Genomic DNA, 18,464 nt, shown 5'->3' on the forward strand with positions numbered 1-18,464 from the left:
CACACACACACACACACACACACACACACACAAATAAATAAATGTTTAAAAAAAATTTAAAAAAAAATAAATTTTACAGACTTATTGTTTGTGTTTGGCAGTGTAGGACTGTAACTCCAAATTACCCCTGTGGAATAGAACTGCCCATTTGCAAGAAGTGTAGAGGATTACAGGAGAAAAAAAGACTCTATCAGAACCCAGAGACTTAACAGCAAGCCAAGGCCTGTGTCTACCGCTACGGACTACAATTCCCATAAGCCATTGGGGTCCCGGCCCACATCCATTGCTGCAGCTGGGGAAAGGGAGTTTGTAGGGCGCACTCTTGTTGTGTCATCAGCGCGCGCCACCCGGTAACTTGTGCAGGCTGCAAAAGCATGGCAGCTGGTGAAACTGCGGTACTGTCCTCGCCTTTGAAAACAGACGTAGCCCACGTCTGTGAAACTGCAGAAACGGGCGCAGCAATGGCCAGGAAGTCCGTATCCGCAGCTGCGGCCGCGGCGATTGTGGCTTCGGCCGGACCCGGATGCGAAAGTCGGGTCTCCAAGTCCGCTTTGGCGACTAAGCTGCTGTCGCTCAGCGGCGTGTTCGCAGTGCACAAGCCCAGAGGGCCCACTTCAGCCGAGCTGCTGAATCGGTTGAAGGAGAAGCTGCTAGCAGGTACTGCAGCGCGGGTGGGGCCCAGTGAGGCGGTGGCCGGGCGAGGCGAAGCACCCTGGGCTCTCTGCGACGCTCCGGGCTGGAGGAATGAAGGAAAGGGGAGAACGCCCACTGAGTTAGCTCGGGACGGGATCTCGCGCCTCTCCCGCAGCCCTTGCCCCAGAGTGAACTCCTGTAGCCTCGTTGGCAGTTGTTCTCTTCGAGTGAGGGGAAGACCCTGTGGCACAATGAATCTTTGTCCCAGGGCTTGCAGGCCCATTTTATGCCGTCAGATTCCCCAGGAGCTTTTGTTTGGTTCCTGTGGATAAAATCCACTTAAAGGAAGCTTTGGTTGTGTATCCTTAAAGTTGTATTATTAAAAAGACATTGGAAAGTCGGCGTGGTGACACACACCTGTAATTCCAGAGCTCTGGGAAGCAGAGGCAGGAAGATGGCAAATTTGAGACCAACCTTGCCGATTTTTCAGGACCCTAATTCAAAATTTAAAAAAAAGACTTGGGGTTGGGATGCAGTTTAGTGAGAAGAACTCGAGTTCAATCACTTAGTTAAATAAGACTTAATATGGTGTTTTCTCATGTTAGTGGTCATATGAGTTGCTTAGTCTCTTGCACAAATTCAGATTCCTAATTCCTGCTCTCCCAGAGACTGTGATTGTAAAGTTGAACATTTTTACACAGTTGTTCCAGATGACTCTAGTGTCAGTGAGTCTGTGGGCCATATTTTGAGGACCTCTAAATGTAACTTGGCCACTTCTCTGAGAGCATTCCTTGTCTATACACACTGGAAAAATATTAGAAAAGTTTGAAGGATTATACAGTTCATCAGAGAGTAGCAGCAAAGACCTTTAGTTTTATTGGACATCCACACTAACCTAGATCCGTGCTAACCTATAGAAAGGTGAGATGTTAGGTAATTATCTCTTTCCTTAATTGAGTTCACAGCTTAGCCATTTCTGCAGCCTTTAGCAGTAGAATTATTTATGCTCTCCAGAGTTTGGTCCTATTCTGTCTTGCTAGTAAACCAAGACAGGAACCATTTTCTTACTTTGTTATGTATCTGATGGCCAACTTTATACTTTTAAAAAATGTAAAACCATATTATTCTCATGAGAATTCGATAATTACAATAGTCATGGTACAAATCTATTTATTTATTTATTTATTTATTTAATTTGCTGTACTGGGGATTGAACTCAGGCCCTTGCGCTTGCCAGGGAAGCGCTTATTCTACTGAGCCATCTCCCTGGCCCCACGATATAAATTTAAATGTTTATTGGTAAGTATGTGCATTCTGACATATGTTTAATTACAGATTTATAGGGGCTGGGGAGATGGCTCAGTGGAGTAAGCACTTCCTTGGCAAGTGCAAGAGCCTGAGGCCAATCCCCGGTTCTGCCACAAAAAAAATATGATAATTACAGTATTGTACCTATTGATTCTTTCCTAGTATTTTGTAAGAATGGGTCATATAGGGAAGGTTGAAGCAAGGAGTTGTGTTAAGGGTAAGCATTATGGTGTCTTTCAAGGACCCCCCACACACGTACACATACTTGCTGTTTCCATTTGGCCTAATATGTTAGTTAAACTATGGCTTTTATTTTTTGGTCCTCAAAGTGATTATTTTCATTCTTTTCCTTGGACAAGTTTCTGACAAGATCAAAGCCATACTCCAGATTTCTCATTAATCTGCTTCCAAGAACTGATGTTTTCTGTTGATGCATGGTGAAAGTAGTTTGTTTCAAAGCTGTTACTAAGCCATTTTATTAAAATAGGATGTTGCTATTCTTGTAACCATACATTTCTGTAATGCTTCTGATTGGCCTATTCTGTGTTTGTGTCAGATAGACGAGGGCTTCTCAAGTGTCATTCCAGGCAGCTGACGGAATTGCCTGGGAAGGTTCTGAAATGTCCCCACATTCCGATTTAGGTCAGGCTCGATGAGCTCTGATTAAAGCCCTGGTCAGTGGTGATGGCCTTTAAGAACTTCATCTTTTCTTACATTGATTCCTGCCATACTGTAATCCCCACTCTTCTTTGTATGTTTATATCCTTCAAGGCCTGAAACACACCAGAGACCTTAATAAATATTCATTGATGAATATTTGCTTCAGTAGAGTGAATTTATGAGGGCTTTGTACTCTTAAGGGGCACCAGGCTGAAAATACAAAGAGTTTTCCAACGGATTCCAGTAAATTCATAAATGAGAGAGCTATGATGTATTGTAAGTGAATGGGGAAAGATTAGCAACTTAGGCCTAACCTTAGGGGTTTATGTCAAAAGCTATGTTTTATAGTTCCAAAGCACTGTTTTGTCTTTAAGACAGAAATATGAGAGAAGCCAGGGTTGTTTTTTTTTTTTTTTTTTAATCCAAATGCTTTAGAGGCTAAGAGGCAACTTAACTGTTACCTATTTCCCACATAACTTTTTTTGTGGAGATTAGTTTCTTTAATGTGTTGAGAGTTTATTTAGAAAAAAGGGCAAATAAACTTAGTTGGAGAACTCATTGTTCTAAGAAGTACCCCTGTGTGTGATGTACTCCTACCATAGGTATCCTGGATGGACCAGTAAAAAATGCTAGAAAGAGATTTAGAAATAGAAAATTGAGGGCCGGCCAAATAACTCAGTGGATTAAAGCGCCTGCAAGCAGGCACGGGGGCTGGGGGTTGGATCTCCTGGCCTGCCAGGCCGGCGCTGTCCCTGGGGTGTGCTGAGAAGGCAATTGAGACTGGGTGTGGTGACATGTGACTATAATCCCAGCTCTTGGAAGACTGTAAACAGAATCACTATGAGTCTGTTCTAGTAGTGAGACCCTGAACACCTTATAGACCCTTCCCTAAAATTAAAAAAAAAAAAAAGAAAGAAATAGAAAATTGAGGACTTTTAAAACTACTTGTCTATATAAAAATTAACTTCCTTTTATATATTATTCTTTAATAGCTCACTACAACCAGGAATTTTCTAGACTTTATGGGTCAGCTTAGATATTTATCCATGCTTAATTTTTTTTCTTGTTTTTAGAAAATACATAGCAATTTCTTTTTTCTTTTTTCTTTTTTTTTTTTTTTTTCGGAACACAGGGATTGAACTCAGGCCCTTGCGCTTATTTGAGGGAAGCGCTTATTCCACTGAGCCATCTCCCCATCCCCTACATTGCAATTTCTAGAGAACCAATTTTGGAATAGTTTTCTTTTTTGGGAGGGGGTAGTTTTGGGGGTGTATGTGTATTTTAAAATCCATGATCATAGACTTACTGTGTTAAGTTTGTACAGTATCTTTTGTTTAGGGTATGTTGTATTTATAGAGATTCTACCTCATTTGTCTTGGTAATTATCTTTTTTTTCATCCTGATTATTCTCATAGAAGCTGGTATGCCTTCTTCAGAATGGACCAAGAGGAAAAAACAGACTTTGAAAATTGGGCATGGGGGAACGCTAGACAGTGCAGCCCGAGGCATTCTGGGTAAGAGACATGAAGGAAATTTAACAGTCTTGTCCCTTAGTGTTAGAAAGGCAGATCGGCTGGACGCAGATTGAGTGGACTAAACCTTGTCATTTTCAGTCTACTGTGGAATGTTCTAGTTCTACTCAATTTAAACAGTGCTACCTTCTGATGAAGCCCTTAAATTGTACAGGACACACAGGGTCATTAGAATCAACGACAGGTATGTGTGGGTGGGACTTTGAGAAGAGGTTTGTATCTGTTCAGAAAACAGTGAATGTGGCAGGCCTGAGGCCTAGACTAGCTTCTGTGAATCTGGATTTTAGGAGTGTCTGCTCTTTGCTATCTTTTAGAAGTGTGCCATGCCTTGGCTGTTTGCACACTACTTTCCTTCTAGAAATTTGGAGTTCTGCCCTACAACATAAGCAGGAGGTGCTGGGGCGACCCTGCTCTGACTCTTCCTCCATCCCCAAAACAGATTTTGGGTGCTGAGTTTGCTGATGAGCTTCTCCAAGAGAAACATTACGCACATTGCTGCATTTTTCATTGTTGCAAAAAGCAGGCTTACGAGTTCTTCACCTGCACAGGAGGTACAGAAGCCTGTACTTGGATTTCTCTGATGTCTTTTTCTCTGGTGCCCCAGTGGTGTGTCTTTCCTCCGTTAATAATAAATCCTAGCTGTTCTTGAATACTTGGATGTGTGATGATGATGGAAGGTGTAGAACTCTTCTCTGCCTATAGCTAATCTAAAAGTGGAGATCAGCTCTATTGAGAAGGTAAACCTAATAGTTGTTGAGGAAAAGTTGGGTTTTTGGAACCCATTAGTTGACCATTTCATTACTTATGGAAGGAAAACTTGACAGAATTGATTGAAGGAAGAAAAAATATCCACCTCTTTTTATTCTCAAGTTTCTGTGGAGTACTGAGTGTTTCTGCAGAGGCTGGGATGTGTTTCTCAAACTATTTCTGTCACTACATCTGTAGTCACAAAAATACATGGATTGGGCGTTCCTTGTCACCTCTCGTCACATACTAAAAACAGATTTTATGAAACAGTACTTGCCTTTTCACATGTTCTGTTGTGTTATATTTTATTCAGTTTCATTTTTTAAAAGTTGATTGTAAACTGATTTCATGATGCACTAGCATGAGTGTATGTTATGATTTATAATTTCTAAGATATTGTGACATAATCTCAAACCCATATTACAACTAAAATCAGATACAAACAACAATAAAACCTAAGCTATCCAAAGGAAATAAGCACTTAAAAAAAAAGGAATAAAATTGGTGGAAGAATAATTTCAAGACACCGAGAAACAATGTATGGTTTTACATTTCCTAAAATTATAAATTTTATTTAATTCATGTTGGCAACAATACCTTTATTGGGGTAAAGGAGAAAAATCATAAGGGAAGCTATTTTCCTACATTAGAACGTGCATGGGTAAATTCTTTTTTTTTCCCCCCCATGGGTAAATTCTGACAACTGAAAACCACTGTGTTTTATACTAATGACAACATGCTTTTGTTGAGCACTTACAGTGAATGAGGTGGTAGTCTAGAGCATTCACTACTTTTACAGTTTATTCCTATTGTAACCCATAAGATAGGTGTTATCCCCACATTGTGGTTTGTGTCTAGGTGTCCCCCAAAGCCTCATGTGGTTATGGGGCGGCTTCTGGAGTTTGTGATTGATTATTGTGGGTGTGGATGCTGCACCTGCTGTGGGGCAGGTAATCTGCATTACAGTGTAAGGAGGGGAGAGAGGCTGGCTGGCTTCCAGAGCTGCTGCCACTCCCTTTCGCTCTCTGCTCTTTGCCCTGTGCCACTCTGCCTGGCTGGTACCTTTGGTACCAGCAGACTGTGGACAGAAATCTCCAGTAACTGAACTAAATAAACCTTTCCTGGGCCGGCCAGATAGCTCAGCGGACTAAAGTGCCTGCTTCGGCAGAGCACAGTGGCCTGGTTCGATCCCTGGTGTGCTGTGCTGCTCCTGCCCCCAGGGTATGCTGAGACTGGGATTGAGACTGGGTGTGGTGGTGTGCACCTGTAATCCCAGCGCTTGGGAGGCAGAAAACAGGAGAATCACTTGAGTCTGACCTACCTAGTGAGACCCTGTACACCCTATACAAATTTGTGAAAAATAAATAAGTAAACCTGTCCTTCCTTCATTTTGAGTGTCAGGTATTTGTCCCAGCCATGAGAGAAGAGTAACTGAGACACCCCAATTCACAGAAGAAAAAATGAAGACCCAGAGAGATTAAGTAGCGTGTCTCTTGTTATAGCATCAAATGAATGGCAAAGTGAAGAATTCACTGTAGATCTGTTCCCTTCCAAAGCCTTTGTCCCAGGTGGGATGGTTGATATTTGGCACTCCTGCCTTTGTGCCCTTTGCCCACTGCAGAAATTACTGATCAGTCACAACACTCAGCATTGTTCTGTAAGTGTCTTCCAGATTTTTCTCTGCTTCGCACTCTGGGTAGCCTCTACCCACTGATTATATTTGGTCCTTGAAATTGTCCTAACCATTCACTGTACCATTTTGTAAGGCACAGGACCATGAATTCAAAGAGGCGTAGTATCTACTGCTTATTTATTTATTTATTATGCTTTGCTGTCTCCGGTCTGCTTGCCACCAGCTGTTTGCCTTCTACTGTGCCCATCTGCCAAGCCACGCTGCCTTGGAGTCAGCCAATTAAGGACTGACGCCACTTCAGACTGAGCCAAAGTAAACCTTTCCTCATTTAACTTAGGTGTCAGGTATTTCGTTTCATCGGCAAGAGAAATAACTAATGCAGAAGGGGTCAAGGGGATGGATCTCTTGCTTAGGCAAGTTGTCCAAGGGATGAAGGGCAAGGCTGAGGGGGAGAGGAGGGGAAATGAATAAAGATATGCCATGTTCCAGAACATAATAGCCTCAGGTAATGTAAACATTGTACGCCCTAACATGAGCTAAGATTAATATCATCAGGAATGAAAACTGGCATAGGGGAATTGGAGGAGGAGGGAAGGAGGAGCTATAATATGTACATTAACCATTCCCAAAGATAACTATAAATTGCATGTGCTACAGACATGTATACTAATACAATTTTTAAGAATTCATGTGAGTTGGTCTCTAGAAATTAGAAAACGCAAGAACACTCCCCAGGAGAGACTAATGAGGTATTCTTCTGAAGACTTCGAAAAGAACACAGCCATCCCAGACTCTTAATTGATACATAATAATTGCCTTAGTCTAGTCAAACCCATTTCAGACTTCAGGCCTGTAGAACTGTAAGGAGTTTGAAGCCAATAAACCCGTAGTTTGTTACTCTATCTGTGTATCCATAGTCAGCATCCATAGTAAACTAATGCATCCATTTTCCATAAATCACTCGAGATCTGTCTTAGTTACTTTTCTCTCCTTGTTGGGACAAAATACAGTTTGTGGAGGTTTCAGTGCAATCAGTTGGCTCCAAGGCAGGCGGCACCGTGAGGGCAGCAGTTCAGTGCAGCAGGAGCCAGCAAGGGCAGCAGGAGCAGCGAAGTGGCCGGGCGAGCCTTTTTTCCTTGCTGTATGTTGCAGGCAGGCAGCCCGCCCTGGCTCACACCTCCTCCTGGCCCTCCTCTTTCACAGACTCTGAAGGTTTACAAAGTGAGGCCTTTGGCCCCCTGCGGAGGCGCTTCCTTGGACTTCTAAACTTCTCAAGCTGATGCAGTGAACAACGTCTAGAGCTGTGTCCTCTGCACCCCAGAACGTAGACCTGCTGGGTTACTTGCTTAAGCCTCTGGACTTCTCAAATACACACAGTGTATCAACTATTACAAGACCGAAACAAAATTTTTACACACCACTTTACAGTGGATCTTTTTTCTAACTTTAGAGGTTATAAAAGCACAGTAGAGAAAATTTTGAAAATACAAGAAACAAAATTGAAAGTTTAAAATTAACCCTTTTAGTGCCTTCCAAAGAATCAGTTTATATTTTTGCTGTATTTCTTCTTAATTTTTATCTGTACAAATTTTAAATGTTTAGTTCTAATTTATGTATTTTTTATATCATGTTTTTCTACTTAATGTTATAAAATTATTTAAAAACTAAACATTATTTTAATGGCTACTAGATAAGAGTAGAAACACAGTGTGACCATTTCTCTGTTTCGGGTCACTGAGGTTGTTACTAGAGTTCTATTAATAGAACTGATTTTGTAGGAACAACTTTATTAATAGGACCTTCTGTATGTTCTGGACTTTTAGAATAGATGCCTAGAATTGGAAAGGTACAGGTCTTAAAAGATGATTAAGAAGGTGTTACCGAGTTAGAAAAATGGTGATGGAAACTTCCAATTGAAAATGCATCGGAAATGTGTAGAGAGTACCTTTGTCCGACCTAAAATGGCTTTCACAATGAACTGATTTTTATCTTTATGATTTGAGAATAGACAACTAGGACGTTGGGTAGATGTGGAGATAGTGAGGTCTTTTTTTTTTCTTTCTTTTTTTAACACATAATATTGAGTGAGCACAGGAAATTTAGAAGATAGAGTAGTGATTGTGTGTTTGCAAGGAAAGGCCTCCTGCTTGTCTGACCACTAAGTGCTGCGCTCTCGTAGACCGTGTCCTTGTTCATGTCTTTACATGAAGGCTTATTTCCATCATCACTTGTATTAACTTTTACATTTGGCTGAAAACTGCTGTCTTCAAAGTATGAAGGCTGCTCACTTCCTTTTTTATTGCTAACATAAACTTATTCATTTGGTTCTCTCTGTTTCTAACATTTGTCTCCCTATAAGGTTGTAAACTACTCAACTGACATCCCAGAGCTTATTTATTTCTGTATTTATATAGTAGTGCAATTTTGAAGCATCAAATGACAGGCAAAAAGCTAAGGGGAACTTCTGTTTAGGAATATAAGATTCCTTTTGTCTTCTTTTCGTGTTGTTTTTTGTTTGTTTTTATTTTGAGATGAGTCTTGCTAGTAAGTAATTCAGGCTGGCCTTGTACTCACTATATAGCCCTGGCTGGCCTTGAGCTCACTACGTAGCCCAGGCTGGCCTTGAACTTTCAGCCTTTCTCCTGTCTCAGCCTCTTGAGTGCTGGGATTATAAGCATGTGCCACCATGTTCAGCTGTTTTGGTTTTTGAGCAGGGTCTTGTCTGTGTTTAGGTTTAGGTTTGCCTTGAATTCTACGTAGCCCAGCATGGCTGGAATTCACAGCTGTCCTCCTCCTGCCTCACCTCCTGAGTGCTGGAATCACAGGCATCTACCACCATGCTCAGCTCCCTTTTGGTTTCATCAGCCTTCACCCCTGCCTGTTGCAAGGGTCCCAGTTCCAAATAATTTTTCTACATTACACTGCTGATTAGTCTTCCCCAAATGCAACTTTCACTATTTAAGTGGTCACTTAATTTCATAGGCCCTGTTTTTCAGGGAGTGAAAAGGTTAAGGTGGGTAAGTGTAAGGCATCTTCCTTTAAAGTTCGTTTTTCTGGATCATTTAATTAGAAGTCATCATCAGTTTGACATTTTGACTATGGTAAAATTAAGTAAGTCAGGTGTTTTTTTTTTTTTTTTTTTTTGCGGAACTGGGGATTGAACTCAGGCCCTTGCGCTTGCCAGAGAAGCGCTTACTCTACTGAGCCATCTCCCCGGCCCCTCAGTCTGCTTTTAACACACCCTCTACGCTGGTTGATAAAGCCACTGAATTTGTGCCTTTTGTTCCTCCTTTAGAACATGCTTCTCTTCTCTTGTGTGTGTGTTCAAGTCCTGTATGTTCTTCAAGGCCTAACCAGTGAAGTGTCCTCTTTTAGCCTTGTACATTCTACAGCAACTGTTCTCTGTTCATTTTGATGCTTAATCATTGTGTTTATCGTTACTTACCATTATTTACTCACTAATTCAGGACAGTTTTGAGCACTGTAATTTCCTTTTGCTTCTTTACCCCCTGAGATGAACTCTTTCCAAGTTAGGAAATGTGTGTTTGACTTTGTTGTCCTACCAGAAATGTCTGTCTTGAGACTCTGTACATAGTAGATGTAAAAAAATTTGATTAAGAGGAATTCATTGGAATCAAATCAAACTGCATTGAGTCTTGGTTGTTATTATTATGTAGTTCTGCTTCATCAGCAATGCTATTGCGCTCTCTCATTTGAAGAGTATTTTACTTTTTACAGTATACTGAAGGTGGCTTTTGATCTTTGCCCTTGGGCTAATATGACTGTTTAGGACCCAAGGATCAATATGAGTGAATTTCACAGAAGTTCATAGGAGGTTTGGGATAGACTTTATGAATGAGTTGGGAATTTAGCTGGGCTTTAAAGATAGATATTGAATATTAAGAATTGGTACTATAGAAGTTGAAATCTGATTAAGGATTGCTGGGGGCTTCGTAGTATATGAAGTGGGGTTTAGTATAAGGATTAAATTAGATTATAAATGGAAAGCATTCAGAGAGAATGCCATACACAGCAAACTCACTGAATGATATTTGCTGTACTTACTGATTTTTTTTTTTTAATTTTTATTTATTTGAGAGCGAGAGAGAGAGAGAAACAGAGAGAGACAGAGAGTGAGTGTGTGTGGTGTGTGTGTGTGGCCAGCTCAGCCCACCAGGGGGCGGGGCTGGCTGGCATGTGGTGCTGGGGGATCGAACCGCGGTCCCTGATGTTTTGCTAAGCTTGTTCTAAGTAGGTGCTTTAGACCACTGAGCCATCTCTCCAGCCCCACTTACTGATTTTTTTTTCAGTTTTTCAATCATTTTTCCTTGCCTCCAGATTTTGAATTGTGGAGTCATATTGTGTTATTTTTTTTTTTAAATGTTTTATTTATTTATTTATGTGTGTGTGTGTGTGTGTGGCCAGCTCAGCCCACCAGGGGGCGGGGCTAGCTGGCATGTGGTGCTGGGGGATTGAACCGTGGTCCCTGTGCCTTGCTAAGCTTGTTCTAAGTAGGTGCTTTGGACCACTGAGCCATCTCACCAGCCCCATATTGTGTTCTTATATACAGTTGTATTTGTTAATGACAAACATTTCAATTCTTATTTTAAAAATTGCCTGCTGTTAAATAAACAAATGATTAAATCTTCTCAACGATCTGATAAAATATGTTATTGTAAGGATAATGTTTGAAATTGAAAAGTAGGTGCTTTTTTAAAAAAAAAAAAAAAAAAGAAAACAGTCTTATAGTTGGTCTGTGGTAAAATACCTTCTGAATGTGATTGTGCACGACTGTAATCCCAGAACTCTGGGAAGCTGAGGCAGAAGGATCATGAATATGAGCCCAGAGTGGGTGACTGAGTGACTTTGGAAGGCCTGTGTCAAAATTAAAATTTTTAAAAAGGCTACAGATATACTCAGTGTGAAGACCTAGCTGGATTTAGTCTACAGTGCTGGGGGAAAAAATCTCTGAGCCTTCATTTTGCCTGTAATTTTCCTGTGTGTTAGGCTGATTTGTTGTGTTTCTTTTCTTGATTATGTAATGCTGGGCACTAATCATCTTTTAAATGGTTCATTAGCTATGATGATGGCTTTTGCTTTGTTTAATAATGAATTCTCTCAAGATTTGATCATACTATTTGAACATGGTTGATTGTACCATGTAGTTTTCACTGGAGCCCATTTAAATCTCTAGTAAGTCCTTAGAGATTGTTCTAGAAAACTTCCTTATCTAATTGGTTAGATTGAAATTTCTTTCCTGTTAAATATTTTGAGAAAAATTTCTTTCTCCCATTCCCTCCTTAGAATTTTTTAGTTGCCTGGCAAGTTCAACTGATTGGAATAATAGGAACTCTTAAATTATAACTATATACTCTTTTCAACTTCATGTTATATAGGTCAGAAAAGTATAAACAAAATATGTAGGTTTTTTAAAGCTTAGTTTTCAAAATAAAGTATCTTAATATTTTTCTTTTTGATTTGTAGTCATTGGAATTGGAAGGGGAACAAAAATGTTGAGCAGTATGTTGTCAGGGTCCAAGGTAAGAATGCTGGAATATCTTTTATTTTTTTCTTCAATGTTTCCCATAATGACATAGTGTACATGTTGAATTTTCTCACTTAAAAAATAATGTAAGTTGCTTTTGGACAATTTTTTTTTTTTTTTTCAAATCACAGTGTCAGCAAACATCCTATTGGAGACTCAGATATTGCAGCTATAAATTAAAAAACCAATTAGACTTAAAGTAGCAAAAATCCTGCAGTGTATGCATAGTTTTAGATTTTTAAGATAGAATCAGATTTCTTAGATGAAAACGTTTATAGGTTGTAAGTTCTTTTGACTGATTTTTTTAAACCTTGAAATATGTATAAACACAGTAACATTTTGTAAGCCGTACACTCTTAAGCAAAAAGATGTCTTGTTCAGTGTTTATGAAAGACAAGAGTGGGGCTTCTTTAAAATGGTAAGTTATATGCATCTATGAAAGTGGACTAGATACAAAAGCAATTTCTAGGGGACTTGATAGGAGAAGACGAGGCGCTCTGAAGGCCAGAGAGGCTGGCGTCGTGTGGACGGCTTCACACGTGCAGAGTTTAAGGAACACGACCCAGGAAGCAGGACATCGAAGTGGTTGACCTCCCCAGGAAGCACTGTCAGCGTCTCTTCCGGCTCTGAAAGGGACAGCAGTGTGTGTATCTTAATTAGCAGCAAGGCCCTGGTTGTAGAGCTGGGGTAAGCGGTTCCCGTGAACACGCCTGTGGAAGGAAGAGGAATGTGCCTGTAAACAGAGAATTTTAACAAGTTCTTAGACTAAACTTCTTGTTTTAAAACCCTTGCGTCAAAAGGGATATAAATAGTTGGTAGAGAATTTCCCATTTGCTGCAGACTGATTGATGCTTTTAAAATGTAATCAAATGTTAGGCCACGTCCAGTCACCGAGTAAGTTTTGAACACTCATTTTCTGAGCCTGTCTTGTTAATCGACCCTGGCCCCATGGACCATGCTTTGCGTGGCAGTAGTCTGAGGAAGTTTTTCTCAAAATAAAAATCCCTGGGTACTCAAGGGCATAAAAACCTGTTGCCTTTCTATTGGAAGGCAACTTAGTGCTGTAGGTAACTGAAAAATTTTAGCGTGCCTTGCTTTGTTCTCTTCAAAATATGTGTTGGAAAAAAATCACAGAATACAAAAATTGTGTTAGAATGGAAATGTTTGACTATTTCCCAAAAAGTTTATACACTGAGCTAAATGCCGACACACACAGTTTATAATCTGTTTCTGATACAAGTTTTGCCAGTTGCTTAATATTTGCTTAAGTATAAATTGGTTACTCAGTAGGGGAAAGTGAGTGGTTTTATTTTCTTGTTTAGATTATTTGGTATTGTCTAAAATCTTTACAGTCACTTTTATATTAATAACCAAAGGCATACTAACATGAAGAAATTTGGTTAGTCTTTTTTTCCCAACACGAAATTTCTCCAGTTCATTGAAGTACATGTTATTCACTACCCTCAATCCAAACCAAAAACACGTACAACATACTGTATGTTGCTGAAACAACTCGTAATTTCCAGACATATTTTCACAAATACAATGATTGAAAACATAAATACATCACTGACTGGTTTACATTTTGTTACGAAACCATGTTGCTGTTCACCTAGGAAAGCTAAATGTCTTATGTTGAAATGAGGGATCCTCAGATGGCTGGGACCGAAATAGAATAATCCAGGTGGATCTTGGTACAGAAACCTGGTTCTTGGGCGTGTCACACTTCAAACACGCGCTCTTCCTGTTAACCATATTTCTCATACTATTATTTTTGTATTAGATCTGTTAAGTCATTTAAGTCTTTTAAGTATATTGAACATGAAACTTGTCAAAAGTAATTAAAAACTATTTTTGAATATTTTTCTGATAGTTTTTGTTCTTGTTTTAGCACTGGAAGGGGTTTTAGAGATCATTTTACCTAGTTGTTTCAAATGCCTTTTTTACTAAGAGTAACAGTAAGAAATTCATTTTTACATCATGACCCTATATACACAGGTATAAAAAGCAAAAATTTTATCAAATGCAGCAATATGGTATAATATACTTTATTTTTTCCTTCAGTTTTGTTTTAAAATTGTTAGTAGCTATAGCCTTTCAACCTACCCCAAATATGTTTAATCTTATATGTCCTTTTTCTCCCCTTCTGTTTTTAGATTTATTTTTATTTGTATTATGGTATTACTAGGAAAAAAAAAAAAACTTTTGCTTGTGTGTTTGGTGCAGTTGCTTCAAGCCTGAAATATTTTATTCTGGAATGGTATTCAATATTAATGTTACAGGAATATTATATTTCTCACTAGCAAGTCCTAATTAGAGACATTACTAATTGAATATGGCTACCAGGCAGTCTACAAAATTAAGAAATAGCCTTAAAATTCTTTACAACACACTACTCCAGTTCATACAACCACTGTAATTGGTAGGTAGAATAGTGGCCTTTTAAATAAAATTTTTAGCTGGACCTGGTAGTACACCCAGTACTCAGAAGGCTGAGGCAGAGGATTGTGGGAATTCCAGGCCAGCTGGGCCACAGGGTGAGTGAGTTCAAGGCCAGCCAGAACTACATAACAAATCCCTATCTCCAGAAACCAAACAACATCAACAACAAAAACATTACACCATCAGCCCATTATTTAGCCTCCATCTGTGAAGGCTAGAGACTAGGCAGACCACCCAACTTTTCTTGCTTTTCCTTTTATTCAGAACAAGGTATAAAAGTTAAGAAAAGACACATACCTGCCCTGTATTCATCATTCTTGCTGTTCTGTCTTATGTAAGCTTTGTTTTGCCTACGATCATGTTTCTCTGGAATCTTTCATGTATCTATGTTTAATGTTTTAATGCATGCGCTTGGGTCACATGTATAATAGATTTTAAAAACATGTTTTATTTCCGTGTGTGTGAGAGAATTAGTTATTGGGGTCTCACTACAAGCCCCATTTCTTTTTTTTTTTTTAAATATTTTTTCAATTATTTATTTATTTTTCTTTATTACATTTATTTATTGTGTGTGTGTGTGTGTGGCCAGCTCAGCCCACCAGGGGGCAGGGCTGGCTGGCATGTGGTGCTGGGGGATCGAACCGCAGTCCCTGTGCTTTGCCAAGCTTGTTTCAAGTAGGTGCTTTAGACCACTGAGCCATCTCTCCAGCCCTACAAGCCCCATTTCTAACCCTTGTATTTATTTTTTATTTTGAGATAGGGTCTTCCTAAGATATGCAGGCTAGCCTTGAACTTGTTTTTTTTTTTTTTTTTTTTTTTTTTTTAATTTTTTATTTATTTGAGAGAGAGAGAAAGAGAGAGAGAGAGTGGTGTGTGTGTGTGGCCAACTCAGCCCACCAGGGGGCGAGGCTGGCTGGCATGTGGTGCTGGGGGATTGAACCGCGGTCCCCGATGCTTTGCTAAGCTTGTTCTAAGTAGGTGCTTTAGACCACTGAGCCATCTCTCCAGCCCCAGCCTTGAACTTGTGATCCTCCTATCTTAGCTTCCCAAGTAGCTGGGATTACAAGTGTGTACAACTGCCAAGCCCAGTTAGCGAGCCTTCTGCCTTCTATATAGAAGTTGCTAAGTAATAGTGTAATCACTGTGTCATGTATCACCAAATCTTTTCCTTCCAGAGTTCTAATCATGTTAGATTTCTCTAGCTAGAAGTCCCATATGAATTTTACACAAGGAAGTTCTGCTGGAAATATTGAATGCTGTTAGTTGCATCTTTCTTCATTGCTATCTATGATTTATTGGCAAAGTTATGACAGTCATCAGGATAAGCCTGTCAGTTCTTGAAGGGAGAGACAGAATTTTTCTGGGTATAAAGTCAGAAACAATGTCTTATAATAAGAAACACTGAATAACAAGTGATACTTCTCAAAAATAGTTTACAGCAGATACAAATGTGCATAGAAATAATAGGTAAAATGATCTAAGAAGTTAGGCTAATGTATGCCTTTGGCTTAACTTGGCTTAAATATAGGAGAGAGGTTATCTAAAAGAAGGCAATAGTCTGTCTGCCTGCCATCTTCCCTAAATTATAATTTCTTTGAGTCAAATATTCAGCAAAAGCTGGGATAGCAGATACTGTACTTTGAAGTAACAGTCTTTGATGAGGTGTTGGAGTGCTATTTTTATTAGTTTTTTTATATCAGTGATTGAAGCTGGTTACTTTATAGGTGTTCCAGAGATCAGGTAAACAGATGTGAGGGTTGATATCCTCTTATGAAAACTTGAATCTAATTAGCATTTTTCAAGCATAAGGTTACCCCCGTATATGAAAGACAACCACAGTGGTACCTGCAAGCAAAGCTAGCATTTTCTCAGAAAGCAGGTTTATTATCACCTCCAGTGAATGCACAGGTATTATTCTTAGGGTGTATAAAATTTTCCATGTGGTCAGAAGCATGTGGTCAGAGAACAGAAACTTGCCCTAAGAGCATTACAGCATTTTTTAGGTGAACTGGTTGTGAGACCTCTGAAGTGTGGCTCTAATAAGGCCCCTCTTCAACTTCCACACCTCTCTAAAATTTTAGCATTCTAATCAGTCGTCTCCAGAGGCTAGTCCAATTTGTACCTTTTCTTTTTCCTCTATTAATATTCAAACATTTCGTAAGTACTGTATTGAAAAATTTGAAGGGCTTACACTTAGGAACTATAAAGAGCTATTTCTTCATAATGAAGACATTCAAAGGATTTAGTAGGCCTCTAAAAAATATTCTGCCTCATCTAAATAATATCCTTCCTTTGCTTGTGAAAATCTGAGGGGTTAGGGATATAGCTCAGCAGCACAGCGCCTGCCTGGCAAGGACAAGGTCCTAAGTTCAGTTCTCAGTACTAAATAAATACATACATGAAAATTTGAATCACAACGTTTCAAAAGTGAGTGTCAGACAAAACTATTGCTTATTTGAGGTAAAAATTTTTGCACACACTTCCACAATATAAACCTTTTCGTCTCTCCTTAAGGGTACAGAAGCTGATTGGCTCTTAGTGATTCTACTAGTATCTGCTGTGGGACTCAGGGAGCTGGAAGGTGAGTAGGGAAGAGCAGTGTTAGTGAGAAACCTTGAGTCCTGACGAGCACGTACAGCTCAGTGGAATAGTCTGTAGGACTTCCATTTGTTTCATTGTATAGTATAATGATGTTGCAGTGAATACAGTAAAAGAAGTCAGTATTCCCAGGTACATGTGCTGGAGAATAAACAACTCCAAAATCTCGCTAAAGTCTCTGTAAGGGCCAGTGTAAGGAAATACTTGAGACCCCATAGGATAGAAGTGGCATGGCTCTATGCTTCCAGCTTCCTGTCTGTTTTTCCTCTATCTCCTATCTTTCTGGTGGTGAAGCTTTGTTTCAGCTGGATTATCTGTCTGGGCAAGTTTTCTAGCTTTGGGTAACTGAATAGAATTGAACTAAATTAATAACTGGTGCCAGAACAAGGTAGAGTTGGAAACAGCTGTGATTTAGACCTGTGATTGGCTTGTAAGATGTGGTCCTCAGGCTTTTGGATGGGGCTTGGAGGGCCCATGGGAGTCAAAACTATTTTCATAATTTTGCCTTTTTTACTTCAAACTTCATGGAAGTGAAATTTTTCAATTTATCAGATGTGTCATGACAGCACTGCTGTGATGGCTGATGGAATGTGTACGTACTGTTTTAACATTGACATAATATTTTAAACATTTTTCAGTTTTTAATTTCTAGTGTAGTAAATATTGACAGATGCACTGTATTCTTTTAGAAACCTGTATCCGGGTTTCTCCGTAAGTCTTAAGAGTGTACAGGGGTTCTAGAGCCAAAATGCTTGAGAGCTCCTGCTTTCGGTGCTCTCCCCCTATGTTAGAGACAGAGAGAGAGACAAGCTGCTTTCTGTCCCTTCTATTCAGGCTACCCACCCTAGAGTGGGCGTAGCACTCACACCCTTAATGCAAGTCTCGGACTGTGAATCAGTCACAAGCTCTAGAAGTCCACCTCACAACTGAATGAGGGCTTGGGAGGACATCTAGGTACAACCGTAACACGCCCCCTCCAAAAAATAATCAACATATAGCCAAATACGCAATAGCTGTGGAACCTAGAACGACTGGAGATTTCGTAGATACAGTCTAGATGTCCAAAATTAGGGTAAAACCTGAAGACTTGTACACAGAGAAACTGCTCCTGTTTATAATTCTATCAAGATGTTATTAAACTGCTACCGTATTTCCATCAAGTAAGGAATACAGCAGAACAATAGTGCAAAATCCTGATAATTTGCGAAGGTAAGAATCAAAACATAAATTATACTTGGAAAGCATTGGTCATGTATGGGTAATTGTGTATGAAGCAGTACGGTATGGGAGCTCCGGAGAATGAACTTCTGGTGACAGAACTTAGGCCTGTTATCACCATTCTGTTCTTTCCTCTATGCTGTAGTTG

The 18,464-nt window shown here is 39.6% G+C and overlaps 1 protein-coding gene across 4 annotated transcripts in view; it reads left to right on the forward strand.

Moving 5' to 3' along the window:
* Positions 1 to 359: 359 nt before the first annotated feature.
* Trub1 (TruB pseudouridine synthase family member 1) overlaps positions 360 to 18,464 on the forward strand; it is a 38,710-nt gene continuing 20,605 nt past the window's right edge. For 3 of the 4 annotated variants that reach the window (XM_023715647.1, XM_004631559.2, XM_023715648.1), the window contains exons 1-3: positions 360 to 657; positions 4,017 to 4,115; positions 11,998 to 12,053. In XM_023715647.1, the coding sequence (XP_023571415.1) occupies positions 375 to 657; positions 4,017 to 4,115; positions 11,998 to 12,053 (438 nt within the window). In that variant the 5' untranslated portion in view covers positions 360 to 374. The remainder of the gene's footprint in view (positions 658 to 4,016; positions 4,116 to 11,997; positions 12,054 to 18,464) is intronic. The other variant, XM_023715649.1, reaches the window with a different exon arrangement.

Source organism: Octodon degus, unplaced genomic scaffold (assembly GCF_000260255.1).
Source record: "Octodon degus isolate 3935 unplaced genomic scaffold, OctDeg1.0 scaffold00042, whole genome shotgun sequence".
Lineage (NCBI taxonomy): Eukaryota > Metazoa > Chordata > Mammalia > Rodentia > Octodontidae > Octodon > Octodon degus.